The sequence below is a fragment of the Sinohyriopsis cumingii genome, chromosome 1 (genome assembly GCF_028554795.1).
Source record: "Sinohyriopsis cumingii isolate HCF-2022 chromosome 1, ASM2855479v2, whole genome shotgun sequence".
NCBI classification, from domain to species: Eukaryota; Metazoa; Mollusca; class Bivalvia; order Unionida; family Unionidae; genus Sinohyriopsis; species Sinohyriopsis cumingii.
In genome coordinates this window covers 13,692,036-13,713,988 of record NC_142961.1, presented here as the reverse complement: position 1 = coordinate 13,713,988, position 21,953 = coordinate 13,692,036, and the positions used below count along the sequence as shown (strand labels likewise).

Sequence of the window (21,953 nt, the reverse complement as noted above, 5' to 3'; positions counted from 1 at the left end):
ATAAGTGCATGCTGTTAACTTGATACATGTTTATTAATTAATCCATGCATATTGATTTTCTATTTGAATTGCTCAGGTATCAGCTTTTCTGATTATATTAGCAATTATCTATAACATGCTAGTTTCTTTTCAATAATTTACCAATATTTATTTTACTCAGTACAAATCTTAAATTTTGTAGCTTGCAGCTAACTGGCATATACTATGCTGTCCATCTGAATGAAGTGCTAATGGAACCAGAATATATTGTTGAACCAGACAATTATGTTATTCAAAAAGTGGCAGAAGACACTGGTGCCAGTCTACAAGTTTATCAAAACAAACACAGCTTCCGTGTATCTGACCTTCATCGAATTCAGATTTTAGGAACTCCGACCAAAATGACCAGGAAGAAACTTCAGAATGCTCTCTCAGAACTATGGAGCAATGCAACAAGTAAGCATATTTCTTTCAAAGTTATTAAGTGGCACATCTTCATGTTGGTTGATATAATCATTAACTTGGCATATAAAGCAGTATTTCTTTTACTGTACGTACTTGCTTCTAAGTTGACTCAAACTGCAGACAACAAAGATCCTGATCTGCCATAGCATAATGCACTAAAAGACCAGGGCCTATGTTGCTTGTTGTACTGATTACTTGTAACAAACTGCACAGACCCAGATCTGTCAGTGCAATATGTGATAGCAGATCTGGGTCCATACAGTTTTCAGTTGGAGTCCACTTATAAGCAAGTATATACAGAAATTTACCTGAGGTTGCTGTATGGTGAATGAGGTACCAAGAAAGAAGCATAGAAATATGAGTAAAAAAATATTGTAAAATCTGCAGGTTTGTCATCATCAAAACCTCTCAACCTAACATAAGAAATTTTAGCTGATATAGAGGATATCTGCACGTTCTGAGAGGATATGATTAAATAATTCACAATTGAAAATGATACATTGTCAAAAGTGCTGAAGACATGAGTGATGATGCAAAATGTTTCCACTTCATGACTGGAATATTTCCTTATTTAACCTAAAAAAAGAAGGTGTAATGTTTTTCATATGAAAATGAAGAGATTTTTAGTTTTGTTAACATATTTCTTGTGGCAGATATATACATTGAACATTGTTTGGGGTGGGAGTAACATAGAAACATGACAAAATGGTCCAAAAGACTTAAGAGTATATTATCAATAAGCTACAGTTTCGATGATTGAAACTATTTGTATCGATTTTGGTTTCTGTTTCTGTTTATTTCTGCACTGATGTGTGAATTTTTGTGTTTGCAAACTTGCAGACTATTTTTTATAACAGATGCAGCACCCAAACTATGATTGCCATTTAATTTTTGTTTGCAGATGAAACCAATCATGCATGATTTCACCACTGTTGCCAGATATGATTATGTCTGTGATGATAGTTGAAATCAGTGTTAATATTTGTAATCAAGAATTTTTTCATGAGTTCAGGTACACAGTTTGCATGTTTTATTTTGTAAACTAAATATTAAAAAAGTTAATACTTGAGGCCAATTTTTGTTGTGGGCGGTTCCTTTTAAGTCATTTTTGGTTTTGCCTTCCCAGTGATTAGATAAATCAACAATCTTGAAGCATGTTAAGATCTCTATTCATCCTGTTTGGAAGAGAGAGAGAGAGAGAGAGAGAGAGAGAGACAGAGAGAGAGACAGAGAGAGAGAGAGACAGAGAGAGAGATGAAGAAAACATGAAATAGGCCTAAATATGGAAATACAGGTTTGAATAACATATAATGGGGCAGATATAGTTACTAAATGGAACAAGAAAAAGAAAGTCATAAAGTGTTATTACCACTGTGGTGATATAATTTTTTCCCACTGATATATTTCATTATCTCACTATGAAATAGATAATAAAGTGATATATCAGTAGAAGTCAGATGATTTCTTTCTTGGTATACCTGAAACTATGACAAGGATGTTTCTGACTTGTGATGTTTTCTCCAGGTCACATTGTTGTATGGATTTCAAAATGTTTTCTCCAGGTCACATTGTTGTATGGATTTCAAAATGTTTTCTCCAGGTCACATTGTTGTATGGATTTCAAAATGCTTTCTCCAGGTCACATTGTTGTATGGATTTCAAAAGCAGTCATCCAGTAAGATCCCAGGCAGGTTTTAATTATGAAAGGGAACCTGCATTTTGTACTTACTTTATCTATAGGTTGTGGCATACCAGTTTTACGAATCTGAGTCACCATTACATACAGAATAATGGTAGATTTTATTAAATGTTTCAAAATCTTATCTCATTTTCCAGAAACAGAAATTGGACACATAAATGCCAGTATTAAATTGTCAGAAGAGTATTTCTCCAAGTCAGGAAGGTGAGTATGAACAAACAAATTGCCAATATTGAATTGTCAGAAGTGCAAATAATAATTTATGATTTTTAAATTGTTCTAGTAACAGAAAAATGAGATTTGGTCAAAGACAATAAATGCTGTTTTGAATGTGACCATTGGTGGTGTGTGCTGTATTGTACTTGAGTAGGTCTTTGAATGTGACCATTGGTGGTGTGTACTGTATTGTACTTGACTAAGTCTTTGAATATGACCATTGGTGGTGTGTGCTGTATTGTACTTGAGTAGGTCTTTGAATGTGACCATTGGTGGTGTGTACTGTATTGTACTTGACTAAGTCTTTGAATATGACCATTGGTGGTGTGTGCTGTATTGTACTTGACTAGGTCTTTGAATGTGACCATTGGTGGTGTGTGCTATATTGTACTTGACTAGGTCTTTAAATGTGACCATTGGTGGCATGTGCTGCATTGTACTTGACTAGGTCTTTGAATGTGACTATTGGTGGTGTGTGCTGTATTGTACTTGACTAGGTCTTTGAATGTGACCATTGGTAGTGTGTGCTATGTTATACTTGACTAGGTCTTTGAATGTGACCATTGGTGGTGTGTGCTATATTGTATTTGACTAGGTCTTTGAATGTGACCATTGGTGGTGTGTGCTCAATTGTACTTGACTAGGTCTTTGAATGTGACCATTGGTGGTGTGTTCTGCATTGTACTTGACTAGGTCTTTGAATGTGACCATTGGTGGTGTGTGCTGTATTATACTTGACTAGGTCTTTGAATGTGACCATTGGTGGTGTGTGCTATATTGTACTTGACTAGGTCTTTGAATGTGACAGTTGGTGGCATGTGCTGCATTGTACTTGACTAGTTCTTTGAATGTGACCATTGGTGGTGTGTGCTGCATTGTACTTGACTAGATTTGTTAATGTGACCATTGGTAGTGTGTGCTATGTTATACTTGACTAGGTCTTTGAATGTGACCATTGGTGGTGTGGCTGCATTGTACTTGACTAGGTCTTTTAATGTGACCATTGGTGGTGTGTGCTATATTGTACTTGACTAGGTCTTCAAATGTGACCATTGGTGGTATGTGCTATATTATACTTGACTAGGTCTCTGAATGTGACCATTGGTGGTGTGTGCTGCATTATATTTGACTAGGTCTTTGAATGTGACCATTGGTGGTGTGTGCTATATTAAACTTGACTAGGTCTTTGAATGTGACCATTGGTGGTGTGTACTGCCTTGTACTTGACTAGGTCTTTGAATGTGACCATTGGTGGTGTGTTCTGCATTGTACTTGAGTAGGTCTTTGAATGTGAGCATTGGTGGTGTGTGCTGCATTGTACTGGACTACGTCTTTGAATGTGACCATTGGTGGTGTGTGCTGTATTGTACTTGACTAGGTCTTTGAATGTGACCATTGATGGTGTGTGCTCCATTTTACTGGACTACGTCTTTGAATGTGACCATTGTTGGTGTGTGCTTCATTGTACTCGACTAGGTCTTTGAATGTGACCATTGGTGGTGTGTGCTATATTATATTAGACTAGGTATTTGAATGTGACCATTGGTGGTGTGTGCTATATTATACTTGACTAGGTCTTTGAATGTGACCATAGGTAGTGTGTGTTGCCTTGTACTTGACTAGGTCTTTGAATGTGACCATAGGTGGTGTGTGCTGTATTGTACTTGACTAGGTCTTTGAATGTGACTATAGGTGGTGTGTGCTGTATTGTACTTGACTAGGTCTTTGAATGTGACCATTGGTGGTGTGTGCTATATTGTACTTGACTAGGTCTTTGAATGTGACCATTGGTGGTGTGTGCTATATTATACTTGACTAGGTCTTTGAATGTGACCATAGGTGGTGTGTGCTGCCTTGTACTTCTTGAATGTGACCATTGATGGTGTGTGCTCCATTATACTTGACTAGGTCTTTGAATGTGACCATTGGTGGTGTGTGCTCAATTGTACTTGAGTAGGTCTTTGAATGTGACCTTTGGTGGTGTGTGCTCAATTGTACTTGACTAGGTCTTTGAATGTGACCATTGGTGGTGTGTGTTGTATTCTCCTTGACTAGGTCTTTGAATGTGACCATTGGTGGTGTGTGCTGCATTGTACTTGAATAGGTCTTTGACTGTGACCATTGGTGGTGTGTGCTGCATTGTACTTGACTAGGTCTTTGAATGTGACCATTGGTAGTGTGTCCTATGTTATACTTGACTAGGTCTTTGAATGTGACCATTGGTGGTGTGTGCTGCATTGTACTTGACTAGGTCTTTGAATGTGACCATAGGTGGTGTGTGCTGCTTTGTACTTGACTAGGTCTTTGCCATCTACTTGGTCCAATGTGATATCAAAATGTGCCATCATTGGTCAATGCAAAATAGCCCTTACCATCATCAGTTAAGTGCCATCTTTCTTTTACCATCTCACTCAAGCTCAGAAATTGGAAATCAAAATTTACCCTATATTAAAACTTAAATTTAGACACCACTGTGTATATTTCTTTTAGATGGCAAGGACACTTCAAAACATCTAGACTGTACATTCTTTTTTAACCTGTTCATAATTTTTACTTGTTTGATTTTAACAAAATTCTCCCTAAATTAAAATGTGTAAAATTTAGATTGTGAAAAATCTCACTTAAATATTTTGTCAAAATTTGAGTTTTATATCATAAAGTACCATTTTATGAGCAAACAGGGTTGAGAAGTGTTTGAGAAATTAGTAAATCCCCAAGATTCCACTTAATACAAGTAAAACTGTTTAAATAAGAATTTAAAATATAATGGCTTATATCTATGAAATGCATTTTCCAAATGTTCAGTGCCAATTCCATCATTGGTGTATGTACAGAGTTTGATAGGACATCCGCATAATCCTAGTTTTATAGAACTGAATAAAAGTTTTGTAGTAAAAATATTAACCCACTTTGAATTAATATTGTAATGTAAAATAAAAACAATGATTGGAAGACACAACATAATGAATACTAATTAAGTCATCTTTGAAGACAAATAATAATGAAAAATAATAACCCATATTTGAAGACAAAACATATTGAAAAGTAAAGTTAACAACTTTGAAGAAATTCATATTGAAAAATAAAAACCAATCATTAAATTCAAAACATAATAAAATAATAACCCATATTTTGAAACAAAACATGATAAAATAATAACCCATATTTTGAAACAAAACATGAAAAACATAATTTGTAAAAAGTCTCAATTTGAGGAAGAAAGTTTTAAATAACATCTCATATTTACTGAATTGATATTAGTTACACAATCTGACAGTGCCTAATAGATTGACCAATGGTATGCCTGATATTTAGTCCTGTATAAAATAATGTTGAAGAATGAGAGGAAAAGGTAAAAGAGGAAGAAGAAAAATTTGTATGAGGAGGTTATTAGTCACAATTATTCTCCTTGAAGAACCTCTTCTGTGAAAGCTAATGACCATTCTCCTTTGTTGTCCCCTACTGTGTTAATTAATGACCATTCTCCTTTGATGACCTTTCCTGTGAAAATTGATGAATATTCAATTTCAGCCATGTAATCTCCAGTCTTTTATATAATGTTGCCATGGATAATAAAATGGTGGCATCTTGGGAACTGAGACCACTAGATACAAAATCCATGGAGACCAAAATTAATGCTGCCCTGAATGGGAGTCACATGCTGTGGACAGAAACTGCTACCAAAGTTCATGTTTTGAATCTACATAAAAGTACTGCATCTGTAGATTATGACAATGTCAAGGCAGCCATTGCAGAAGCATGGAAAAGCAAGATGACAGGTTAGTACCCTTCTTTAGCCTTCTGTTGGAGACAGAAATGCTAAATTAAAATATTCCTTCATTCTACATCTATGTATTTGTCCATATATTTCCCCTCGGGCACCTCAGTCTAGGGTTGAAATTTATAGAGACTGAGATACAAATAAGTGCAGCTAAATTATCTGTCTCCACTCTGACACAATCAACACAAACACAATCCATACAGACACAATCCACTCAGAAACAATCCACACAGACACAATCACACTGACACAATCCACACAGACATGATCCACCCAGACATGATCCACACAAACACAATCCACTGAGTCATGATCCACACAGACACAATCCACACAGACACAATCCACTCAGATACAATCCACACAGACAGAATCTGTTCCTCTCTCTTCATCTGTATCACATAACACGCGGATCATAATGACCAACACCGTGTCAGTATTTATGACCAGTGTTTGCCCTAGGTGACCCTAGCTTCCTTCATCTCAAGAATCACCTTACTAACAATGTATTTTTTTAATAAATGTTTTAAATTACAAGCTACAAAGTTTGGAGTTTGATTACTTAATATTTTTAATGTAAGACCAAATAAGGCAACTTTTGGAATCAGTCCTATTTTGTCTCTCCTGCATGTTGGTGAGATTAGATCTCACTCACCAATAATCACAGTGGCATCAACACTGAAGTTGTGCCAAAGTTTTTGCAGGTCAGCTATAAAAAGGGGGATATATTATGCCATAGACACATACCAGTTATTAAAAGGGGGATATATTATGCCATAGACACATGTCAGATATGAAAAGGGGGATATATTATGCCTTAGAACCATGTCAGCTATGAGAAGGGATATATATTATGCCATAAAAACACGTGAGATATGAGAAGGGGCATACATTATGCCATAGACATATATCAGAGATACATCATGGCATGGACTTGGATCAGACATAGGAGGCATAGGAGGGGAGATACATTGCACATGGACACAGATGGGTGGGGGAATACATTATGGCATGGACCCAATACAGATATGGGAGGTGGATACTTTTACAGCAAGGACAAAGATAAAATATAAGGGGATACATTTTGGCATGGAGACAAGTCAGATATGAGGGTGGGATGATACATTATGGCATGGAGACAAGTCAGATATGAGGGTGGGATGATACATTATGGCATAGAGACAGGGCAGATACCATGTTCAATCACTAACATATATCTGTGTTGATTGCATGTGATTTTTCCTTTCATTTGCGAACAGTATCATATAGCTAGGTCAATGTCCAGCCATCCAATGCCAATGTATTCGATAATTGTTTGTTATGGTCATTATTGTAGATTTGCTTTCAAGTTTCCTTTGGGGGGAAAAAAAACATAAGTTGTAAAGAGTTTAGTTTCCTAAGGTCTGTATTTTTATGGTATATTTGTCAGAAATATTACTATAATTTGTACATTTTACTTTTCATGGTACCATTTTCTTTATCCATGTCAAGCATCATCCAGAGTGGTTGTGTACTTAGCAGAATTTGAAAAGCAAGCTGTGAGCAGATTTGTTGATTCATCCTGGTAAGAAAATCCTGTGAGAGTTTATAGAATTCTTTTCTTTTGACCATTTAAAATGTCTCAGTTAAGTTGGTCCTTATTGGAGATACGTATGGTTTGTCTTGTACTTATAGTATGTACTTTACATATACAGTGGTCCTCCTCTTATACTGCCACCCCTTCTGCACCAAGAATGTGGCCTCATAAAATGAGTGGCCTTTCCAGAGGGGGACTATGTTTGTGAGATGCATATGTATATGTGTATATAGCAGGAAAGCTACATATACCATAAAGCAGTTAATATCTTCATTTAAAAGTAGCATTAATTATTAAAATTTTGTTCTTGTCTTAAAAACAGTTATTTCAAGCTAACATAAATTAGTAGTTCTTATTCTTAGGTGTGGAATGTGAGTTGAATACAGTTGGCATGCAAATAACAAAACCATTCAAAAATGTTATTTAAATCTTGGTACATACATTGTTTTGTGTTTAAAATAATTCTCTTTCCATTTACTCCATTATCCCACTGCTACACAATATTCTCCTCATCTTTTACAATCTTGTTTATTTGAATCTTGCCAACATAAAATTATTCAGCAAGTGAACTCTTCCCATTGTTATCAAGTCGAATAAGTTACTTTTCCTTCTAAAGTATTATTTCTTTGCTTATGTGATGACACATTAAAGTTTTGTATTGATTTATTCCTATGTTGCTAATTGTACAGTATTGCAATTTAATTTTGCAGACGAAACTCGTAAATGAAAAACCTTGTTATAAAGAAGTAATACTTGTACTGTCACGTGATTTTTCAATCTTTGTCTGGTACTCTGTTTTGTTCAAGGTTAATTGTTTCTGTGTGAGTGTGTGTGTGTTAATTCACAAAATCTATTTTTTGCCTATCTGACCATGTTATGATCTTGACAGTTATATCGGTTGTAATCGTCATTTACACAAAAATCTGCCATGTGAAGCCCAAAGCTCTAACAAAACAGTACTGACCCCATTTCTATCTGACCATGTTATCATTTTGACAATTATGTCTGGTCGTAATCGTCAATTTAAAACTAAAATGAACCCACCCCACTGTGTGAAGGCCAAAGCTCTATCAAAATATTGCTGACCCCATTTCTCTCTTTCTATCTGACCATGTTATGATCTTGACAATTACATCCAGTTGTAATCGGCAATGAAAACAAATAATTTAAAAAATGCTGTGTGAAAGCCAAAGCTCTATCAAAACATTTCTGCAAATGCCAGCACTAATGATATATTAATAACCTTTGTAGTACATTTACTTTAGCCAACACTTCTTTCAGTAATGAAAACCTGACATCCAGAAACAGACATCAGGAAAGATAATCGGATTACTTACCTTACCATAATTAAATATTGTTTCTGGACAAATATTAATTATAAAATGTGGCCGCTTGTAGGGGGTAAATTTTACATTTGTGCACTAATATGTTGGCTGCTGGTCACGTTAGAGGGGTGGCCTTTCTTGAGGGGTACTTTTGAACACAAACTCATTGGTGCCAACGGATTCTGGCAGTAAAGAGTGGGTGGTGGCTGGTCAGGTGGCCATTCATGGGGGGTGGGACCACTGGTACAGTAGTACTTTAATTATACCAGTAATTAGTATTTTACATATAATTAGTACTTTACACACAGTACTGTAATTATAGTTAGTACTTTACATATAGTTAGTACTTTACATGTAATTAGTACTTTACACAAAGTACTTTGATTATAGTTAGTACTTACATGTAATTAGTACTTTACATGTAATTAGCACTTTACATGTAATTAGCACTTTACATGTAATTAATACTTTACACATAGTTCTTTAATTATAGATAGTACTTTACATGTAATTAGTACTTTAGATGTAATTAGTACTTTAGATGTAATTAGTACTTTACACATAGTGCTTTAATTATAGTTAGTACTTTACATGTAATTAGTACTTTACATGTAATTAGTACTTTACACATAGTTCTTTAATTATAGTTAGTACTTACATGTAATTAGTACTTTACACATAGTAATTTTATTATAGTTAGTACTTTACATGTAATTAGTACTTTACACAAAGTACTTTGATTATAGTTAGTACTTACATGTAATTAGTACTTTACATGTAATTAATACTTTACACATAGTTCTTTAATTATAGATAGTACTTTACATGTAATTAGTACTTTACACATAGTGCTTTAATTATAGCTAGTACTTTACATGTAATTAGTACTTTACACATAGTACTTTGAATTATAGTTAGTACTTACATCTATTTAGTACTTTACACATAGTACTTTGATTATAGTTATTAAATACATGTAATTAGTACTTTGCACATAGCACTTTAATTATAATTAGTACTTACATGTAATTAGTACTTTACACATAGTACTTCAGATATAGTTAGTACTTTACATGTAATTAGTACTTTACATGTAATTTGTACTTTATGCATAATACTTCAGTTACACTTAGTACTTGACATGTAATTAGTACTTTACATGTAATTTGTACTTTACATATAGTACTTTGATTATAGTTAGTACTTACATGTAATTAGTACTTTACATATAGTACTTTGATTATAGTTATTACTTACATGTAATTAGTACTTTACACATAGCACTTTAATTATAGTTAGTACTTACATGTAATTAGTACTTTACACATAGTACTTCAAATATCTTGACATGTAATTAGTACTTGACATGTAATTAGTACTTTACATGTAATTTGTACTTTACATATAGTACTTTGATTATAGTTAGTACTTACATGTAATTAGTACTTTACACATAGTACTTTAATTATAGTTATTACTTACATGTAATTAATACTTTACACATAGCACTTTAATTATAGTTAGTACTTACATATAATTAGTACTTTACACATAGTACTTCAAATATAGTTAGTACTTTACATGTAATTAGTACTTTACACATAATTTGTACTCTATGCATAATACTTCAGTTACACTTAGTACTTGACATGTAATTAGTACTTTACATTTAATTAGTACTTTACACATAGTACTTTGGTTATAGTTAGTACTTACATGTAATTAGTACTTTACATGTAATTAGTACTTTACATATTGTTCTTTAAATATAGTTGGTACTTTACATGTAATTAAAACTTTACACATAGTACTTTGATTTTAGTTAGTACTTACATGTAATTAGTACTTTACACATAGCACTTTACACATAGTACTTTACACATAGTACTTTGCACATAGTTCTTGAATTATAGTTAGCACTTTACATGTAATTAGTACTTTACACATAGTAGTTTGATTATAGTTAGTACTTTACATTTAGTTAGTACTTTACACATAGTACTTTGATTATAGTTAGTACTTTACATTTAGTTAGTACTTTACACATAGTACTTTGATTATAGTTAGTACTTACATGGAATTAGTACTTTACATGTAATTAGTACTTTACACATTGTTCTTTAAATATAGTTGGTACTTTACATATAATTAGTACTTTACACATAGTACTTTGATTTTAGTTAGTACTTACATGTAATTAGTACTTTACACATAGTAATTTACACATAGTACTTTACACATAGTAATTTAGTTATAGTTAGTACTTTACATGTAATTCATACTTTGCATGTAATTAGTACTTTACACATAGTTCTTTAATTATGTTTAGTACTTTACATTTAATTAGTACTTTACACATAGTACTTTGATTATAGTTTGCACTTTCATGTAATTAGTACTTTACACATAGTACTTTAATTATAGTTAGTACTTACATGTTATTGGTACTTTACATGTAATTAGTATTTTATGCATAATATTCACACCCATTGAAATTAATTTTTAAATCCACATGCACAACCTCTTTGCTGTAAGAATAATGTTCATGCCATTAAAATCTTTCATTACAAAGGAACGCAGTGAATCTTGGAATTCCTATCCTTATATTCATTAGCTTTGAATGTTTCAAATCTTCATATGATGCTATTCATAATTATTGTAAGATTTTGACAGAAGGACATATTGTGCAAAATTAATTTATGTCAAGATAGCCAAGTGGTGTTACAGATGTCAAAATACCCAAGTGATGTTACAGATGTCAAAATAGCCAGGTTGTGTTACAGATATTTCTTATGTTCTGTAACAAATTGTTTATCTTGTACAGGTCATTGCTAAATAGTGTCAGATATGCTGTCTATCTAAATGACTCCACACCAGAGGAATTGGCTGTAGATCCTGTTTCAACAGCTGAAATGAACAAGGCTCTACAGAAACACCAGCTTCAAGGCTGTGAATGTAAAGCCAAGAAGTTGTACAAGCTGTATATCAAAGGTTCAAAAGCCTCACAGAACAAAAGTAAACTCCAGATAGCTTTAGGAAAAGCTTGGAATCAGGGTAATGAAGGTAAATAAAAAATATTTTATCTCATAATGCTTGCTGTTCTTAGTGTCATAATGAAAAGATACAATTTTCATCTCATAACACTTGCTGTTCTTAGTGTCATAATGAAATGATACAATTTTTATCTCATAACACTTGCCATTATTAGTGTCATAATGAAATGATAAATATTTAGTCTCATTACACTTACTGTTATTAGTGTTGTAATGAAATGATACAATTTTTATCTCATAACACTTGCCATTATTAGTGTCATAATGAAATGATAAATATTTAGTCTCATTACACTTACTGTTATTAGTGTTGTAATGAAATGATACAATTTTTATCTCATAACACTTGCTGTTCTTAGTGTCATAATGAAATGATACAATTTTTATCTCATAACACTTGCCATTATTAGTGTCATAATGAAATGATAAATATTTAGTCTCATTACACTTACTGTTATTAGTGTTGTAATGAAATGATACAATTTTTATCTCATAACACTTGACATTATTAGTGTCATAATGAAATGATAAATATTTAATCTCATTACACTTGCCATTATTAGTGTCATAATGCCATCTCATACAGATCATTTACCACATTGTTGACTATCTCTTTGCAGTATCACTCAGCAATGACACTGATTAATGTAAAGTCCTTAATATCACTCATCAGTGTCACTGAAGAATGCAGAGTCCTTAACATCACTCATCAATGTCATTGAATAATACAAAGTCTTCAACATCACTCATCAAAATCATTGAATAATGCAAAGTCCTCAACATCACTCATCAATGTCATTGAATAATACAAGTCCTTAACATCACTCAGCAATGTCATTGAATAATACAAAGTCCTCAACGTCACTCATTAATGTCAATGAATAATGCAAGTCCTTAACATCACTCAGCAATGTAATTGAATAATGCAAAGTCCTTAACGTCACTCAGCACTGTCATTGAATAATACAAAGTCTTCAACATCACTCATCAATGTCATTGAATAATGCAAGTCCTTAACATCACTCAGCAATGTCACTGAATAATACAAAGTCCTCAACATCACTCATCAATGTCATTGAATAATACAAAGTCCTTAACATCATTCAGCAATGTCATTGAATAATATAGAGTCCTTAACATCAGTCATCAATGTCATTGAATAATACAAAGTCCTCAACATCACTCATCAATATCATTGAATAATGCAAGTCCTTAACATCACTCAGCAATGTCATTGAATAATACAGAGTCCTTAACATCACTCATCAATGTCATTGAATAATACAAAGCCCTCAACATCACTCATCAATGTCATTGAATAATGCAAGTCCTTAACATCACTCAGCAATGTCATTGAATAATACAAAGTCCTTAACATTACTCAGCAATGTCATTGAATAATACAAGTCCTTAACATCATTCAGCAATGTCATTGAATAATACAAGTCCTTAACATCACTCAGCAATGTCATTGAAAAATACAAAGTCCTTAACATGACTCAGCAATATCATTGAATAATGCAAAACAAATTAACATCACTCAGCAATGTCACTGAATAATGCAAAGTCCTTAACATCACTCAGCAATGTCATTGAATAATGCAAAGTCCTTAACATCAAATGATACATAGAATCTCACACTTTTGTTATTTGACACTCATTCAGTAATTTGATATGTCACTAGTAGCAAACAGCTAGTGGCATATTTTTTTGGTCAAACCATGTCCTAAATTTAATATTAAATGAATATGTAACATCCTCAACCTCATATGTGATAAATATTTAAAAATTAATGATATAATGGTCATAGTACAAACTTTTTGTTCACGTTTTTCTCTTTCCCTCTGACTTGGTGAACATTTATCATTATGGGAATATATTTTCTGGTTTATAACATTATCTTAAATGCAAGGCAATGACCCACATCTGCATTGGTTATTAGGGACTGGGTCTAACATTTTGCTGGTGTATAACACTGTCCTAAATGCAAGAGCAATGCCCCAGATCTGCATAATAAAAATAATAACAATAATAATAATATTATTATTATTATTATTATTATTATTATCATTATTATTATTATTGTTGGTCAAATGACCAATCTTCCATGAAGCCTTCTATATATATATATATATATATATATATATTGTACCATTTTATCTACCTTGGTTATTAGGTCATTATTACTAATAATTTCAAATAACAGGACAGACCCTGATTTGCTGCCAGGCAACTATTCTGTTCTCAGTTTTTGTTTTACATAAATACATATTCTTCATGTCTGCATGCAGGAAAAATTTTAAGTCATCCAGAGATAACATTTTAGTTTCTTTAAAAATAAAAAGACAGTTAAGGGTACATTTGTTACAGGTGAAATATTTGCTTGGTATCACACTCAAGAATCTCTACTGCTCTTTGTATCTAAAACGAACTATTATCATATGTCAAAATATCATTTTTAAACTGCTGATAATAACAGCTAGAACTTTGTTGCCTCTTTTGGAGTTTGAAAATGGTTTTGTGCCCATGTTTTGCTTAAGAATTTCAAATTTTTTGTTCCATCTGTGGAGTCTTTGCCTTGGAATACATTTCTGAAAATGCTATTTTTTTATGGGGGAGCTTTGCTAATTTCAGAGAGGTTTAGACATTTCATCCCTCTATTATTTATCAAATTATTATCATTCATTGGATCAAAATTTGTGACATATTGTTATATATTTCATATTTCAATGGTATTTATTATGCTATCTCTTTTAAAGCAAAGAGTTTAAATTCACCTTACTTGATAGCATACTGTACCTGTACCTATACAATATCTGTTCAATGATTTTTTTAATTTTAAATTTAATATATAGTCCTATTGGGAAGCATTGATTATATGTCACAGGTTGATTTTAGGTTGTGTTTTAAAATGGGTGGGGTTATTGGAGGAAATGGATGGACTCAGATGTTTTAAATGAAGCAGTATGTTATGAGTGTCAGGGTCTGTCATTTCAGGTCATCAGAGTTGCTTTCAAAATTCTTCTACTTTGTTTTCAGATGTGAATGTTAACAGCTTTGCAGTGAATGTAAAGCAACAGGGCAGAAGAAAGAGGAGAGCTGCCAGCAAAAGTTTCACTCTTATAGGAAACAATGGGTTAGTAGTATCTACATAAACATACTGTATGTGATAAGTATGGCACAGTCTGTGATAGGTATGGTACAGTCTGTGATAGGTATGGCACAGTCTGTGATAGATATGGTACAGTCTGTATATGATAAATATAGTACTACAGTCTGTATGTGATAGCTATAGCACAGTCTGTGATAGGTATGGTACAGTCTGTATGTGATAACTAAAGCACAGTCTGTGCTAGGTATGGTACAGTCTGTATGTGATAGGTATAGTACAGTCTGTATGTGATAGGTATAGTACAGTCTGTATGTGATATGTATAGTACAGTCTGTATGTGATAGGTATAGTACAGTCTGTATGTGATAGGCATGGTTCAGTCTGTATGTGATAGGTATAGTACAGTCTGTATGTGATATGTATAGTACAGTCTGTATGTGATAGGTATGGTTCAGTCTGTATGTGATAGGTATAGTACAGTCTGTATGTGATAGGCATGGTTCAGTCTGTATGTGATAGGTATAGTACAGTCTGTATGTGATAGGTATAGTACAGTCTGTATGTGATATGTATGGTATAGCATGTGAAAGATGTGAATGAAAATGAATAAACAAACAATAATTGGTAGATTATGTTTAAAGTATACCTTCCAGTCTGTGTTGGGTTTTGTATGAGACTCAAAAAATGCTTTGTGGTCATAAGAGAGATGGTTTGCATACTTAATTGAAAAATTCCAATTTCACACCTAGCCCATGAGTTTTAATGTATTTGCATTTAGAGTTACACTATTTGGTAATTCAGGCATCATTTTAATGTGGAGGAATTTTCCTTTTCACTATTCATAGAACATTGTTTAACTAGGTGAAACTCAAATATTTTGACATTCTAAGCCTCTTCAAATGTGTTGACGTTATAAAGATGTGTGATACCTCATTGAAAAGCAAAACATCAAATTAAAATGAGCACTGGATTACTGAAAAGTATGGCTAAAAATATGAAAACGTTCTCACTTATTATATATTTATTTTGGGAACCTCGCATTAGAGGGTTTAAAATTCACTGTCTTTCATTCCAAGCATGATGCTTTTACAATTCAGACCCATTCTATTATCAAGCTTGTGTCTGGTGCATATGGTATTTTAGTAAGAACATAATGTAGTCGATAAGTGTACTCTCTTGAGCAAAGTGGTGACAGGAATGAGTAATGTAGTGAATAAGCATAATGTGTTGAGCAAAGTAATGACAGGGACAAGAAATGTAGTGGATATGTGTACTGTGTTGAGTAAAAGTGATGACAGGGACAAGTAATGTAGTGGATAACTGTTCTGTGTTGAGCAAAGTGATGACAGGAACAAGTAATGGAGAGGATAAGTGTACTGTGTTGAGTAATAGTGATGACGGGGACAAGTAATATAGTGGATAAGTGTACTGTGTTGAGTAAAAGTGATGACAGGGACAAGTAATGTAGTGGATATGTGTACTGTGTTGAGTAAAGTGATGACAGGGATGAGTAATGTAGTGGATATGTGTACTGTGTTGAGCAAATGTGATGACAGGGAAAAGTAATGTAGTGGATAAGTGTACTGTGTTGAATAAAAGTGATGACAGGGACACGTAATGTAGTGGATATGTGTACTGTGTTGAGTAAAGTGATGACAGGAACAAGTAATGTAGTGGATAAGTTTACTGTGTTGAGTAGAGTAATGACAAGGATGAGTAATGTAGTGGATATGTGTACTGTGTTGAGTAGAGTAATGACAAGGATGAGTAATGTAGTGGATATGTTTACTGTGTTGAGTAATGACAGGGATGAGTAATGTAGTGGATATGTGTACTGTGTTGAGCAAACGTGATGACAGGGAAAAGTAATGTAGTGGATAAGTGTACTGTGTTAAATAAAAGTGATGACAGGGACACGTAATGTAGCGGATATGTTTACTGTGTTGAGTAGAGTAATGACAAGGATGAGTAATGTAGTGGATATGTGTACTGTGTTGAGTAAAGTGATGACAGGAACAAGTAATGTAGTGGATATGTTTACTGTGTTGAGTAGAGTAATGACAGGGATGAGTAATGTAGTGGATATGTTTACTGTGTTGAGTAGAGTAATGACAAGGATGAGTAATGTAGTGGATATGTTTACTGTGTTGAGTAATGACAGGGATGAGTAATGTAGTGGATATGTGTACTGTGTTGAGTAGAGTAATGACAGGGATGAGTAACGTAGTGGATATGTGTACTGTGTTGAGTAATGACAGGGATGAGTAATGTAATGAATAAATGGACTGTGTTGAGCAAAGTGATGACAGGGACAAGTAATGTAGTCGATATGTTTACTGTGTTGAGTAATGACAGGGATGAGTAATGTAATGGATATGTGTTGACCAAAGTGATTACAGGATGCAATTCATTCATCCCAGGGATAAGTGCTTATAAAAAAAATTCAGAACACTATATGCAAGTAAATCAGATCCTTGAACACCTTAATTTTGGGCTCACTATTGGATTTCATTCCAGTCGATTTAAGAATGGAGAGAGGATAACAATGATACAGGTATTGAACTTTATTACTTCCATTAATGGGGCCCTGAGTGGCAGAGTGGTCTAAAGCACTCTCTGTTATGGATCACTGCCATCTAACCTGTCTGTGTGGGTTCGAGTCTAGGATTTGGCCAATGTGGATATGTGAGAAAGCTTGCCCGTAGCTTCTCATGGGTTGGTGGTTCTTCCTGGATTTAATCTTGATGCCTTTGGGATGCTCACCTCCTCTGACAGTTACTACTTCCTGTAAAGTTGAAGCCAAAGTGGATGCTGCTGACAATGAGGAACATCCATCCTTCTGAATGTCATCCCAATTGTTGAATATTGCATAAAATATCAGGGATCTCTTGGATAGAATTTGTGACCTGGTAATTTGACAACCTTTTTTCAGTTAGTCAATTACTGCCTACATTTTCATGTTACTGGCAATTGCATACTGACATTTGCCATGTGGAGGTACTGAGTTTGGTTAAAATTATAACTGCATTGAACATGTCCTCTCCATTTTTCTACAGAGTGGGAAGGCAGGTATTTAATCTACATCCAAGTTATTGAAAAATATCATTTCTAATTTTGAAATGGCTTTTATGGTAATGTTTCAGCCAGGAAAGAAGGCAAGAAGTGCCCAAACATAGAAAGCAGCTACTTTCATTGCTGAGGTTATAAAAAGGATTACTTACCATACTGTATTGAATGCTTAATGGCATCCTGTAATCTGAATCGGGTACAAAAGAGACACTCATACACTCCTCTTCTCTCAAGCTCCACTATTTGGCAATCATAAGTTCCTTCCAGTTCAATTCCTCACTCCTGTTTTGATTAGTTCAGGAAGCAGGTAGCATAGGAGTTGCCCCTTCTACTCTTCATACAGTCTCCTATACCTACATGACCTCATCAGGTATTGTCCTTCATCAGAGAAGGGACAATCAGCACTCTTTTCATGGCCACACTAGCTACAGGCAGCCATATGTCCCATGCTCCAGCAGGCTGGCTGGAAGGGGGGGGGGACAACAAACAGATTTTCTCCTCCCTCAAGCCACCAGCTAGCCACTTGAAGTTTCCAATGGACCTGCTTTTAGCCCTCCTGTGGCTGTCAGACATCTGTTCCTGTCATACTTGGACATAATGGTTTGCCCAAAAGAACTGGGTCATTCACGTCTTCCTCCTTAGTGATGGAGACACAAAAGGATCCCATGAAAGAGGACATTCTGCAGAAGGAGATAGAAATTATGCTCTTCCTATTCCAGGCTGTTTCTGGTCAAGAAAGCAACACAAAATGGAGACTAGTCATTAGACCTGAGCAAACTTAATCAATTTATTATTGAATCAAGCTTCAAAATGGAGATGATAAGATCCATCCACTTGTTTGTTGTGATAAATATGCAATCAGTCTCAACATCTTCATATTTGCACAGCAACACACAAACACCTTTGCTTCACACATCATGGGGTAGTTCTCAGCCCTTTACAAAACACTGGATTGTGTCATCTCCCACTATAAAACATTCTCCTCCACAGCAATGCATTCGTACCTGGATGACACTGTACAAAAACATTTGGTTTTGGTTCAAGACAAATGACTTTACTTCATTCTAGAGTGGTTAGTCAAGAAGTCAGATTTTGTCAACACTTTATGCCAACACTTTATTCATTATTCATCTTTGTATGTAGTTTTAACTAATATAAACCTTGTTTGTACTCCTCTAAAAAAAAATTGACAGTGTGGTTTATGCATCCAAGAAGATTTCTGCCTGGACAGCAATTTCAATTTTCTAGTTTCTGTAACTCTTTTACCGCTTCATTGTGGCAGATCTCTTGTATCTCAGCCACCTTTTTATGTACCATCTGCAAATGGTCTTTTGGCAAATGGCATTCTTGTATCTCAGCCACCTTTTTATGTACCATCTGCAAATGGCCTTTTGGCAAATGGCATGCATTCTTGTATCTCAGCCACCTTTTTATGTACCATCTGCAAATGGTCTTTTGGCAAATGACATGCGTTCTTGTATTGTTTCAACCATCAAATTACAATCTTGACTGAAATCAAGCACTTCTGCTTCAATTGTAAGTCAGAGAGTAGCTTACAACAGGAATATCTTTGGAGGCCCCACAACTGAAAAGCACAATCTGCACAGACACCAGTTGGCTGGCATGCCCAGTCTACATTCTCTATTTTTTATTTATGTGATATTGCTTCATAAAGAAGATAACTCAGTCTTGTTGGGCAGCTCAGTCTTGTTTGGCCTCATACAGCTACCATGCCCCATTCATGACAGCACAGCTTCAGTTCTGTACATGACCTTGCAACATTTGCTGGATTTGCCATCGAAAATTTTGAAATCTAAGACAAAAGCCAGGAGTGTGATCACATTGGGATGACCTTTGCATGCATATAAACATAATCATCTGTTGTGCTCATCTCACATTGGAAGTTCATCCTTTCATATGTGCAATAATGAGACTCCTGTGGGGTAGAGGTAGGATGCTCAAGTGCCTTCCCTTACCAGTTCTTCATATTATAACATGATCAGGTAATGTATGATGGAGAAAGGAAATTTTTAGTAAATTTAGTTTCTCCCAAAATTCGTACTTTACTAGCATTCCATCACACCCTTCCCTGCAAATGCATGCATCCAGATTACAATGTCACTTAGGTTTAAACCAACATAGCCACCTGGCAGAAATAGGTAATCTTGATGAGTTACTCACCTTCATCTATATTATATATTGACAGAAAGGTGACTTTTTCATGTTTTTGTGCGGGTCTGGATTGTGGAGGTAGCAAAAAGAAAGTCCTAAAGCTACTGTGATCAACTAAGTATTTTCAGCAAAATATAATTTGGTATTAATAGGAGTTGGGATCGAGCTATTGTTATGTTCATCTGTCTGTCAACATAACTCTCAAAACAGTTTCAACCAAACTTGGTACACATATCTAGGAAGTTGTATAGCTGTGTCTTTTTGATATTTTTTATTTTCTGCAGTCAATATTTTTATGTTACCATGCTAACAGTGTATAGCAATTAGTTGTATATAAATTTAATTCATACTACATATACAGACTGAGAATGATGGACATATTTTACTTGCATAGGAGTATTTACGAGTGTTCTCTGTGTAATAAGGGTAGTGGGAATTTTCTGAAATATTATGAAATACTAACTCAATACATGCACTCCTATCATGAAAATATTTAAGCTGTCACTGTTATTACACAGGGAGGAGATTTCTCCACTTGAATTCACTGTTTCCCATGGCCAAGAGGAACCAAATGACATGTTTGTGGATATGCCAGATAATGGCATCTTGGATAAGAACTTGGGAGATGCAGGCACTGCGATGTGCCATTGTGAACCCAAAGCTCGTGGAAATGTCAAACTCGATGGAGCAACCAAGAAAGATGAGGAGTCGAAAATTGCTGATGCTGTGAAGGATGCTGTAAACAAAGAAAACCCAGGTAAATAGGAGACATGACTGCATGGACAGAAAACATTGTTGCTATAATTGCCCTCATGATACTGCTGTCACACTTACAACATGGGTTTGGTCATGGATCCCATTAAATTGATCCCTCACTACAAGGCCCTCATGATATTGCTGTCACACTTATAACATGGGTATGGTTATGAATCCCATTAAACTGATCCCTCACTACAAGACCCCTCAGTATACTGGTGTCCCTCTTATAACATGGGTATTGTCATAGATCCCATTAAATTGTTTTAATTTTGTTTTTTTGTTGTGCTTTGAACTATTTAACTTGACTTTAAATCTTGATTTCTAATGGGACTTCATAACATTAAATACCAGACTCCCCCTACTATTATCATTAGACTTGTTGGAACATCCCTCAGTACAATGTCCCTCACTTATAATGTGGGTAACTTTTACAGCTTCTCCCATGAGCAGTGTTATAATGAGAGACAGTATATGATCCAATAAAACTTGTTGCACAAACTCAGTAACAGGTATTTGCAGTCAATTCTTAGCTTAGGAGAGTATGGTCTATTGTCTATTGTCTGTTGTCCTTTTGGCTGTTGGCAAAAATTTGTTATCAAAACTCCTGCTAAATTACTTGGAGGATTGGAATGAAAACTGACACGCACATTCATCATAAGGTCTAGTTGGTCCTAAATGAAAATGGTGCTCCTCAGACATCCAATATGGCAGCTATCTTGAAACTCTTTGTAATTGCTTCTTTTGAAT

General features: G+C 34.4%; 1 protein-coding gene across 4 annotated transcripts in view; it reads left to right on the top strand.

Moving 5' to 3' along the window:
* LOC149806437 (uncharacterized) overlaps positions 1-21,953 on the top strand; it is a 210,961-nt gene that overhangs the window by 142,981 nt on the left and 46,027 nt on the right. For all 4 annotated transcript variants that reach the window (XR_016420227.1, XM_089953321.1, XM_089953308.1 and 1 more), the window contains exons 46-52: positions 182-435; positions 2,281-2,347; positions 5,891-6,138; positions 7,632-7,704; positions 11,866-12,104; positions 15,134-15,230; positions 20,966-21,204. Coding sequence is in view for 3 of the 4 variants with exons in the window: in XM_089953321.1 (XP_089809447.1) it covers positions 182-435; positions 2,281-2,347; positions 5,891-6,138; positions 7,632-7,704; positions 11,866-12,104; positions 15,134-15,230; positions 20,966-21,204 (1,217 nt within the window). In the remaining variant the exon portion in view is untranslated. The remainder of the gene's footprint in view (positions 1-181; positions 436-2,280; positions 2,348-5,890; positions 6,139-7,631; positions 7,705-11,865; positions 12,105-15,133; positions 15,231-20,965; positions 21,205-21,953) is intronic.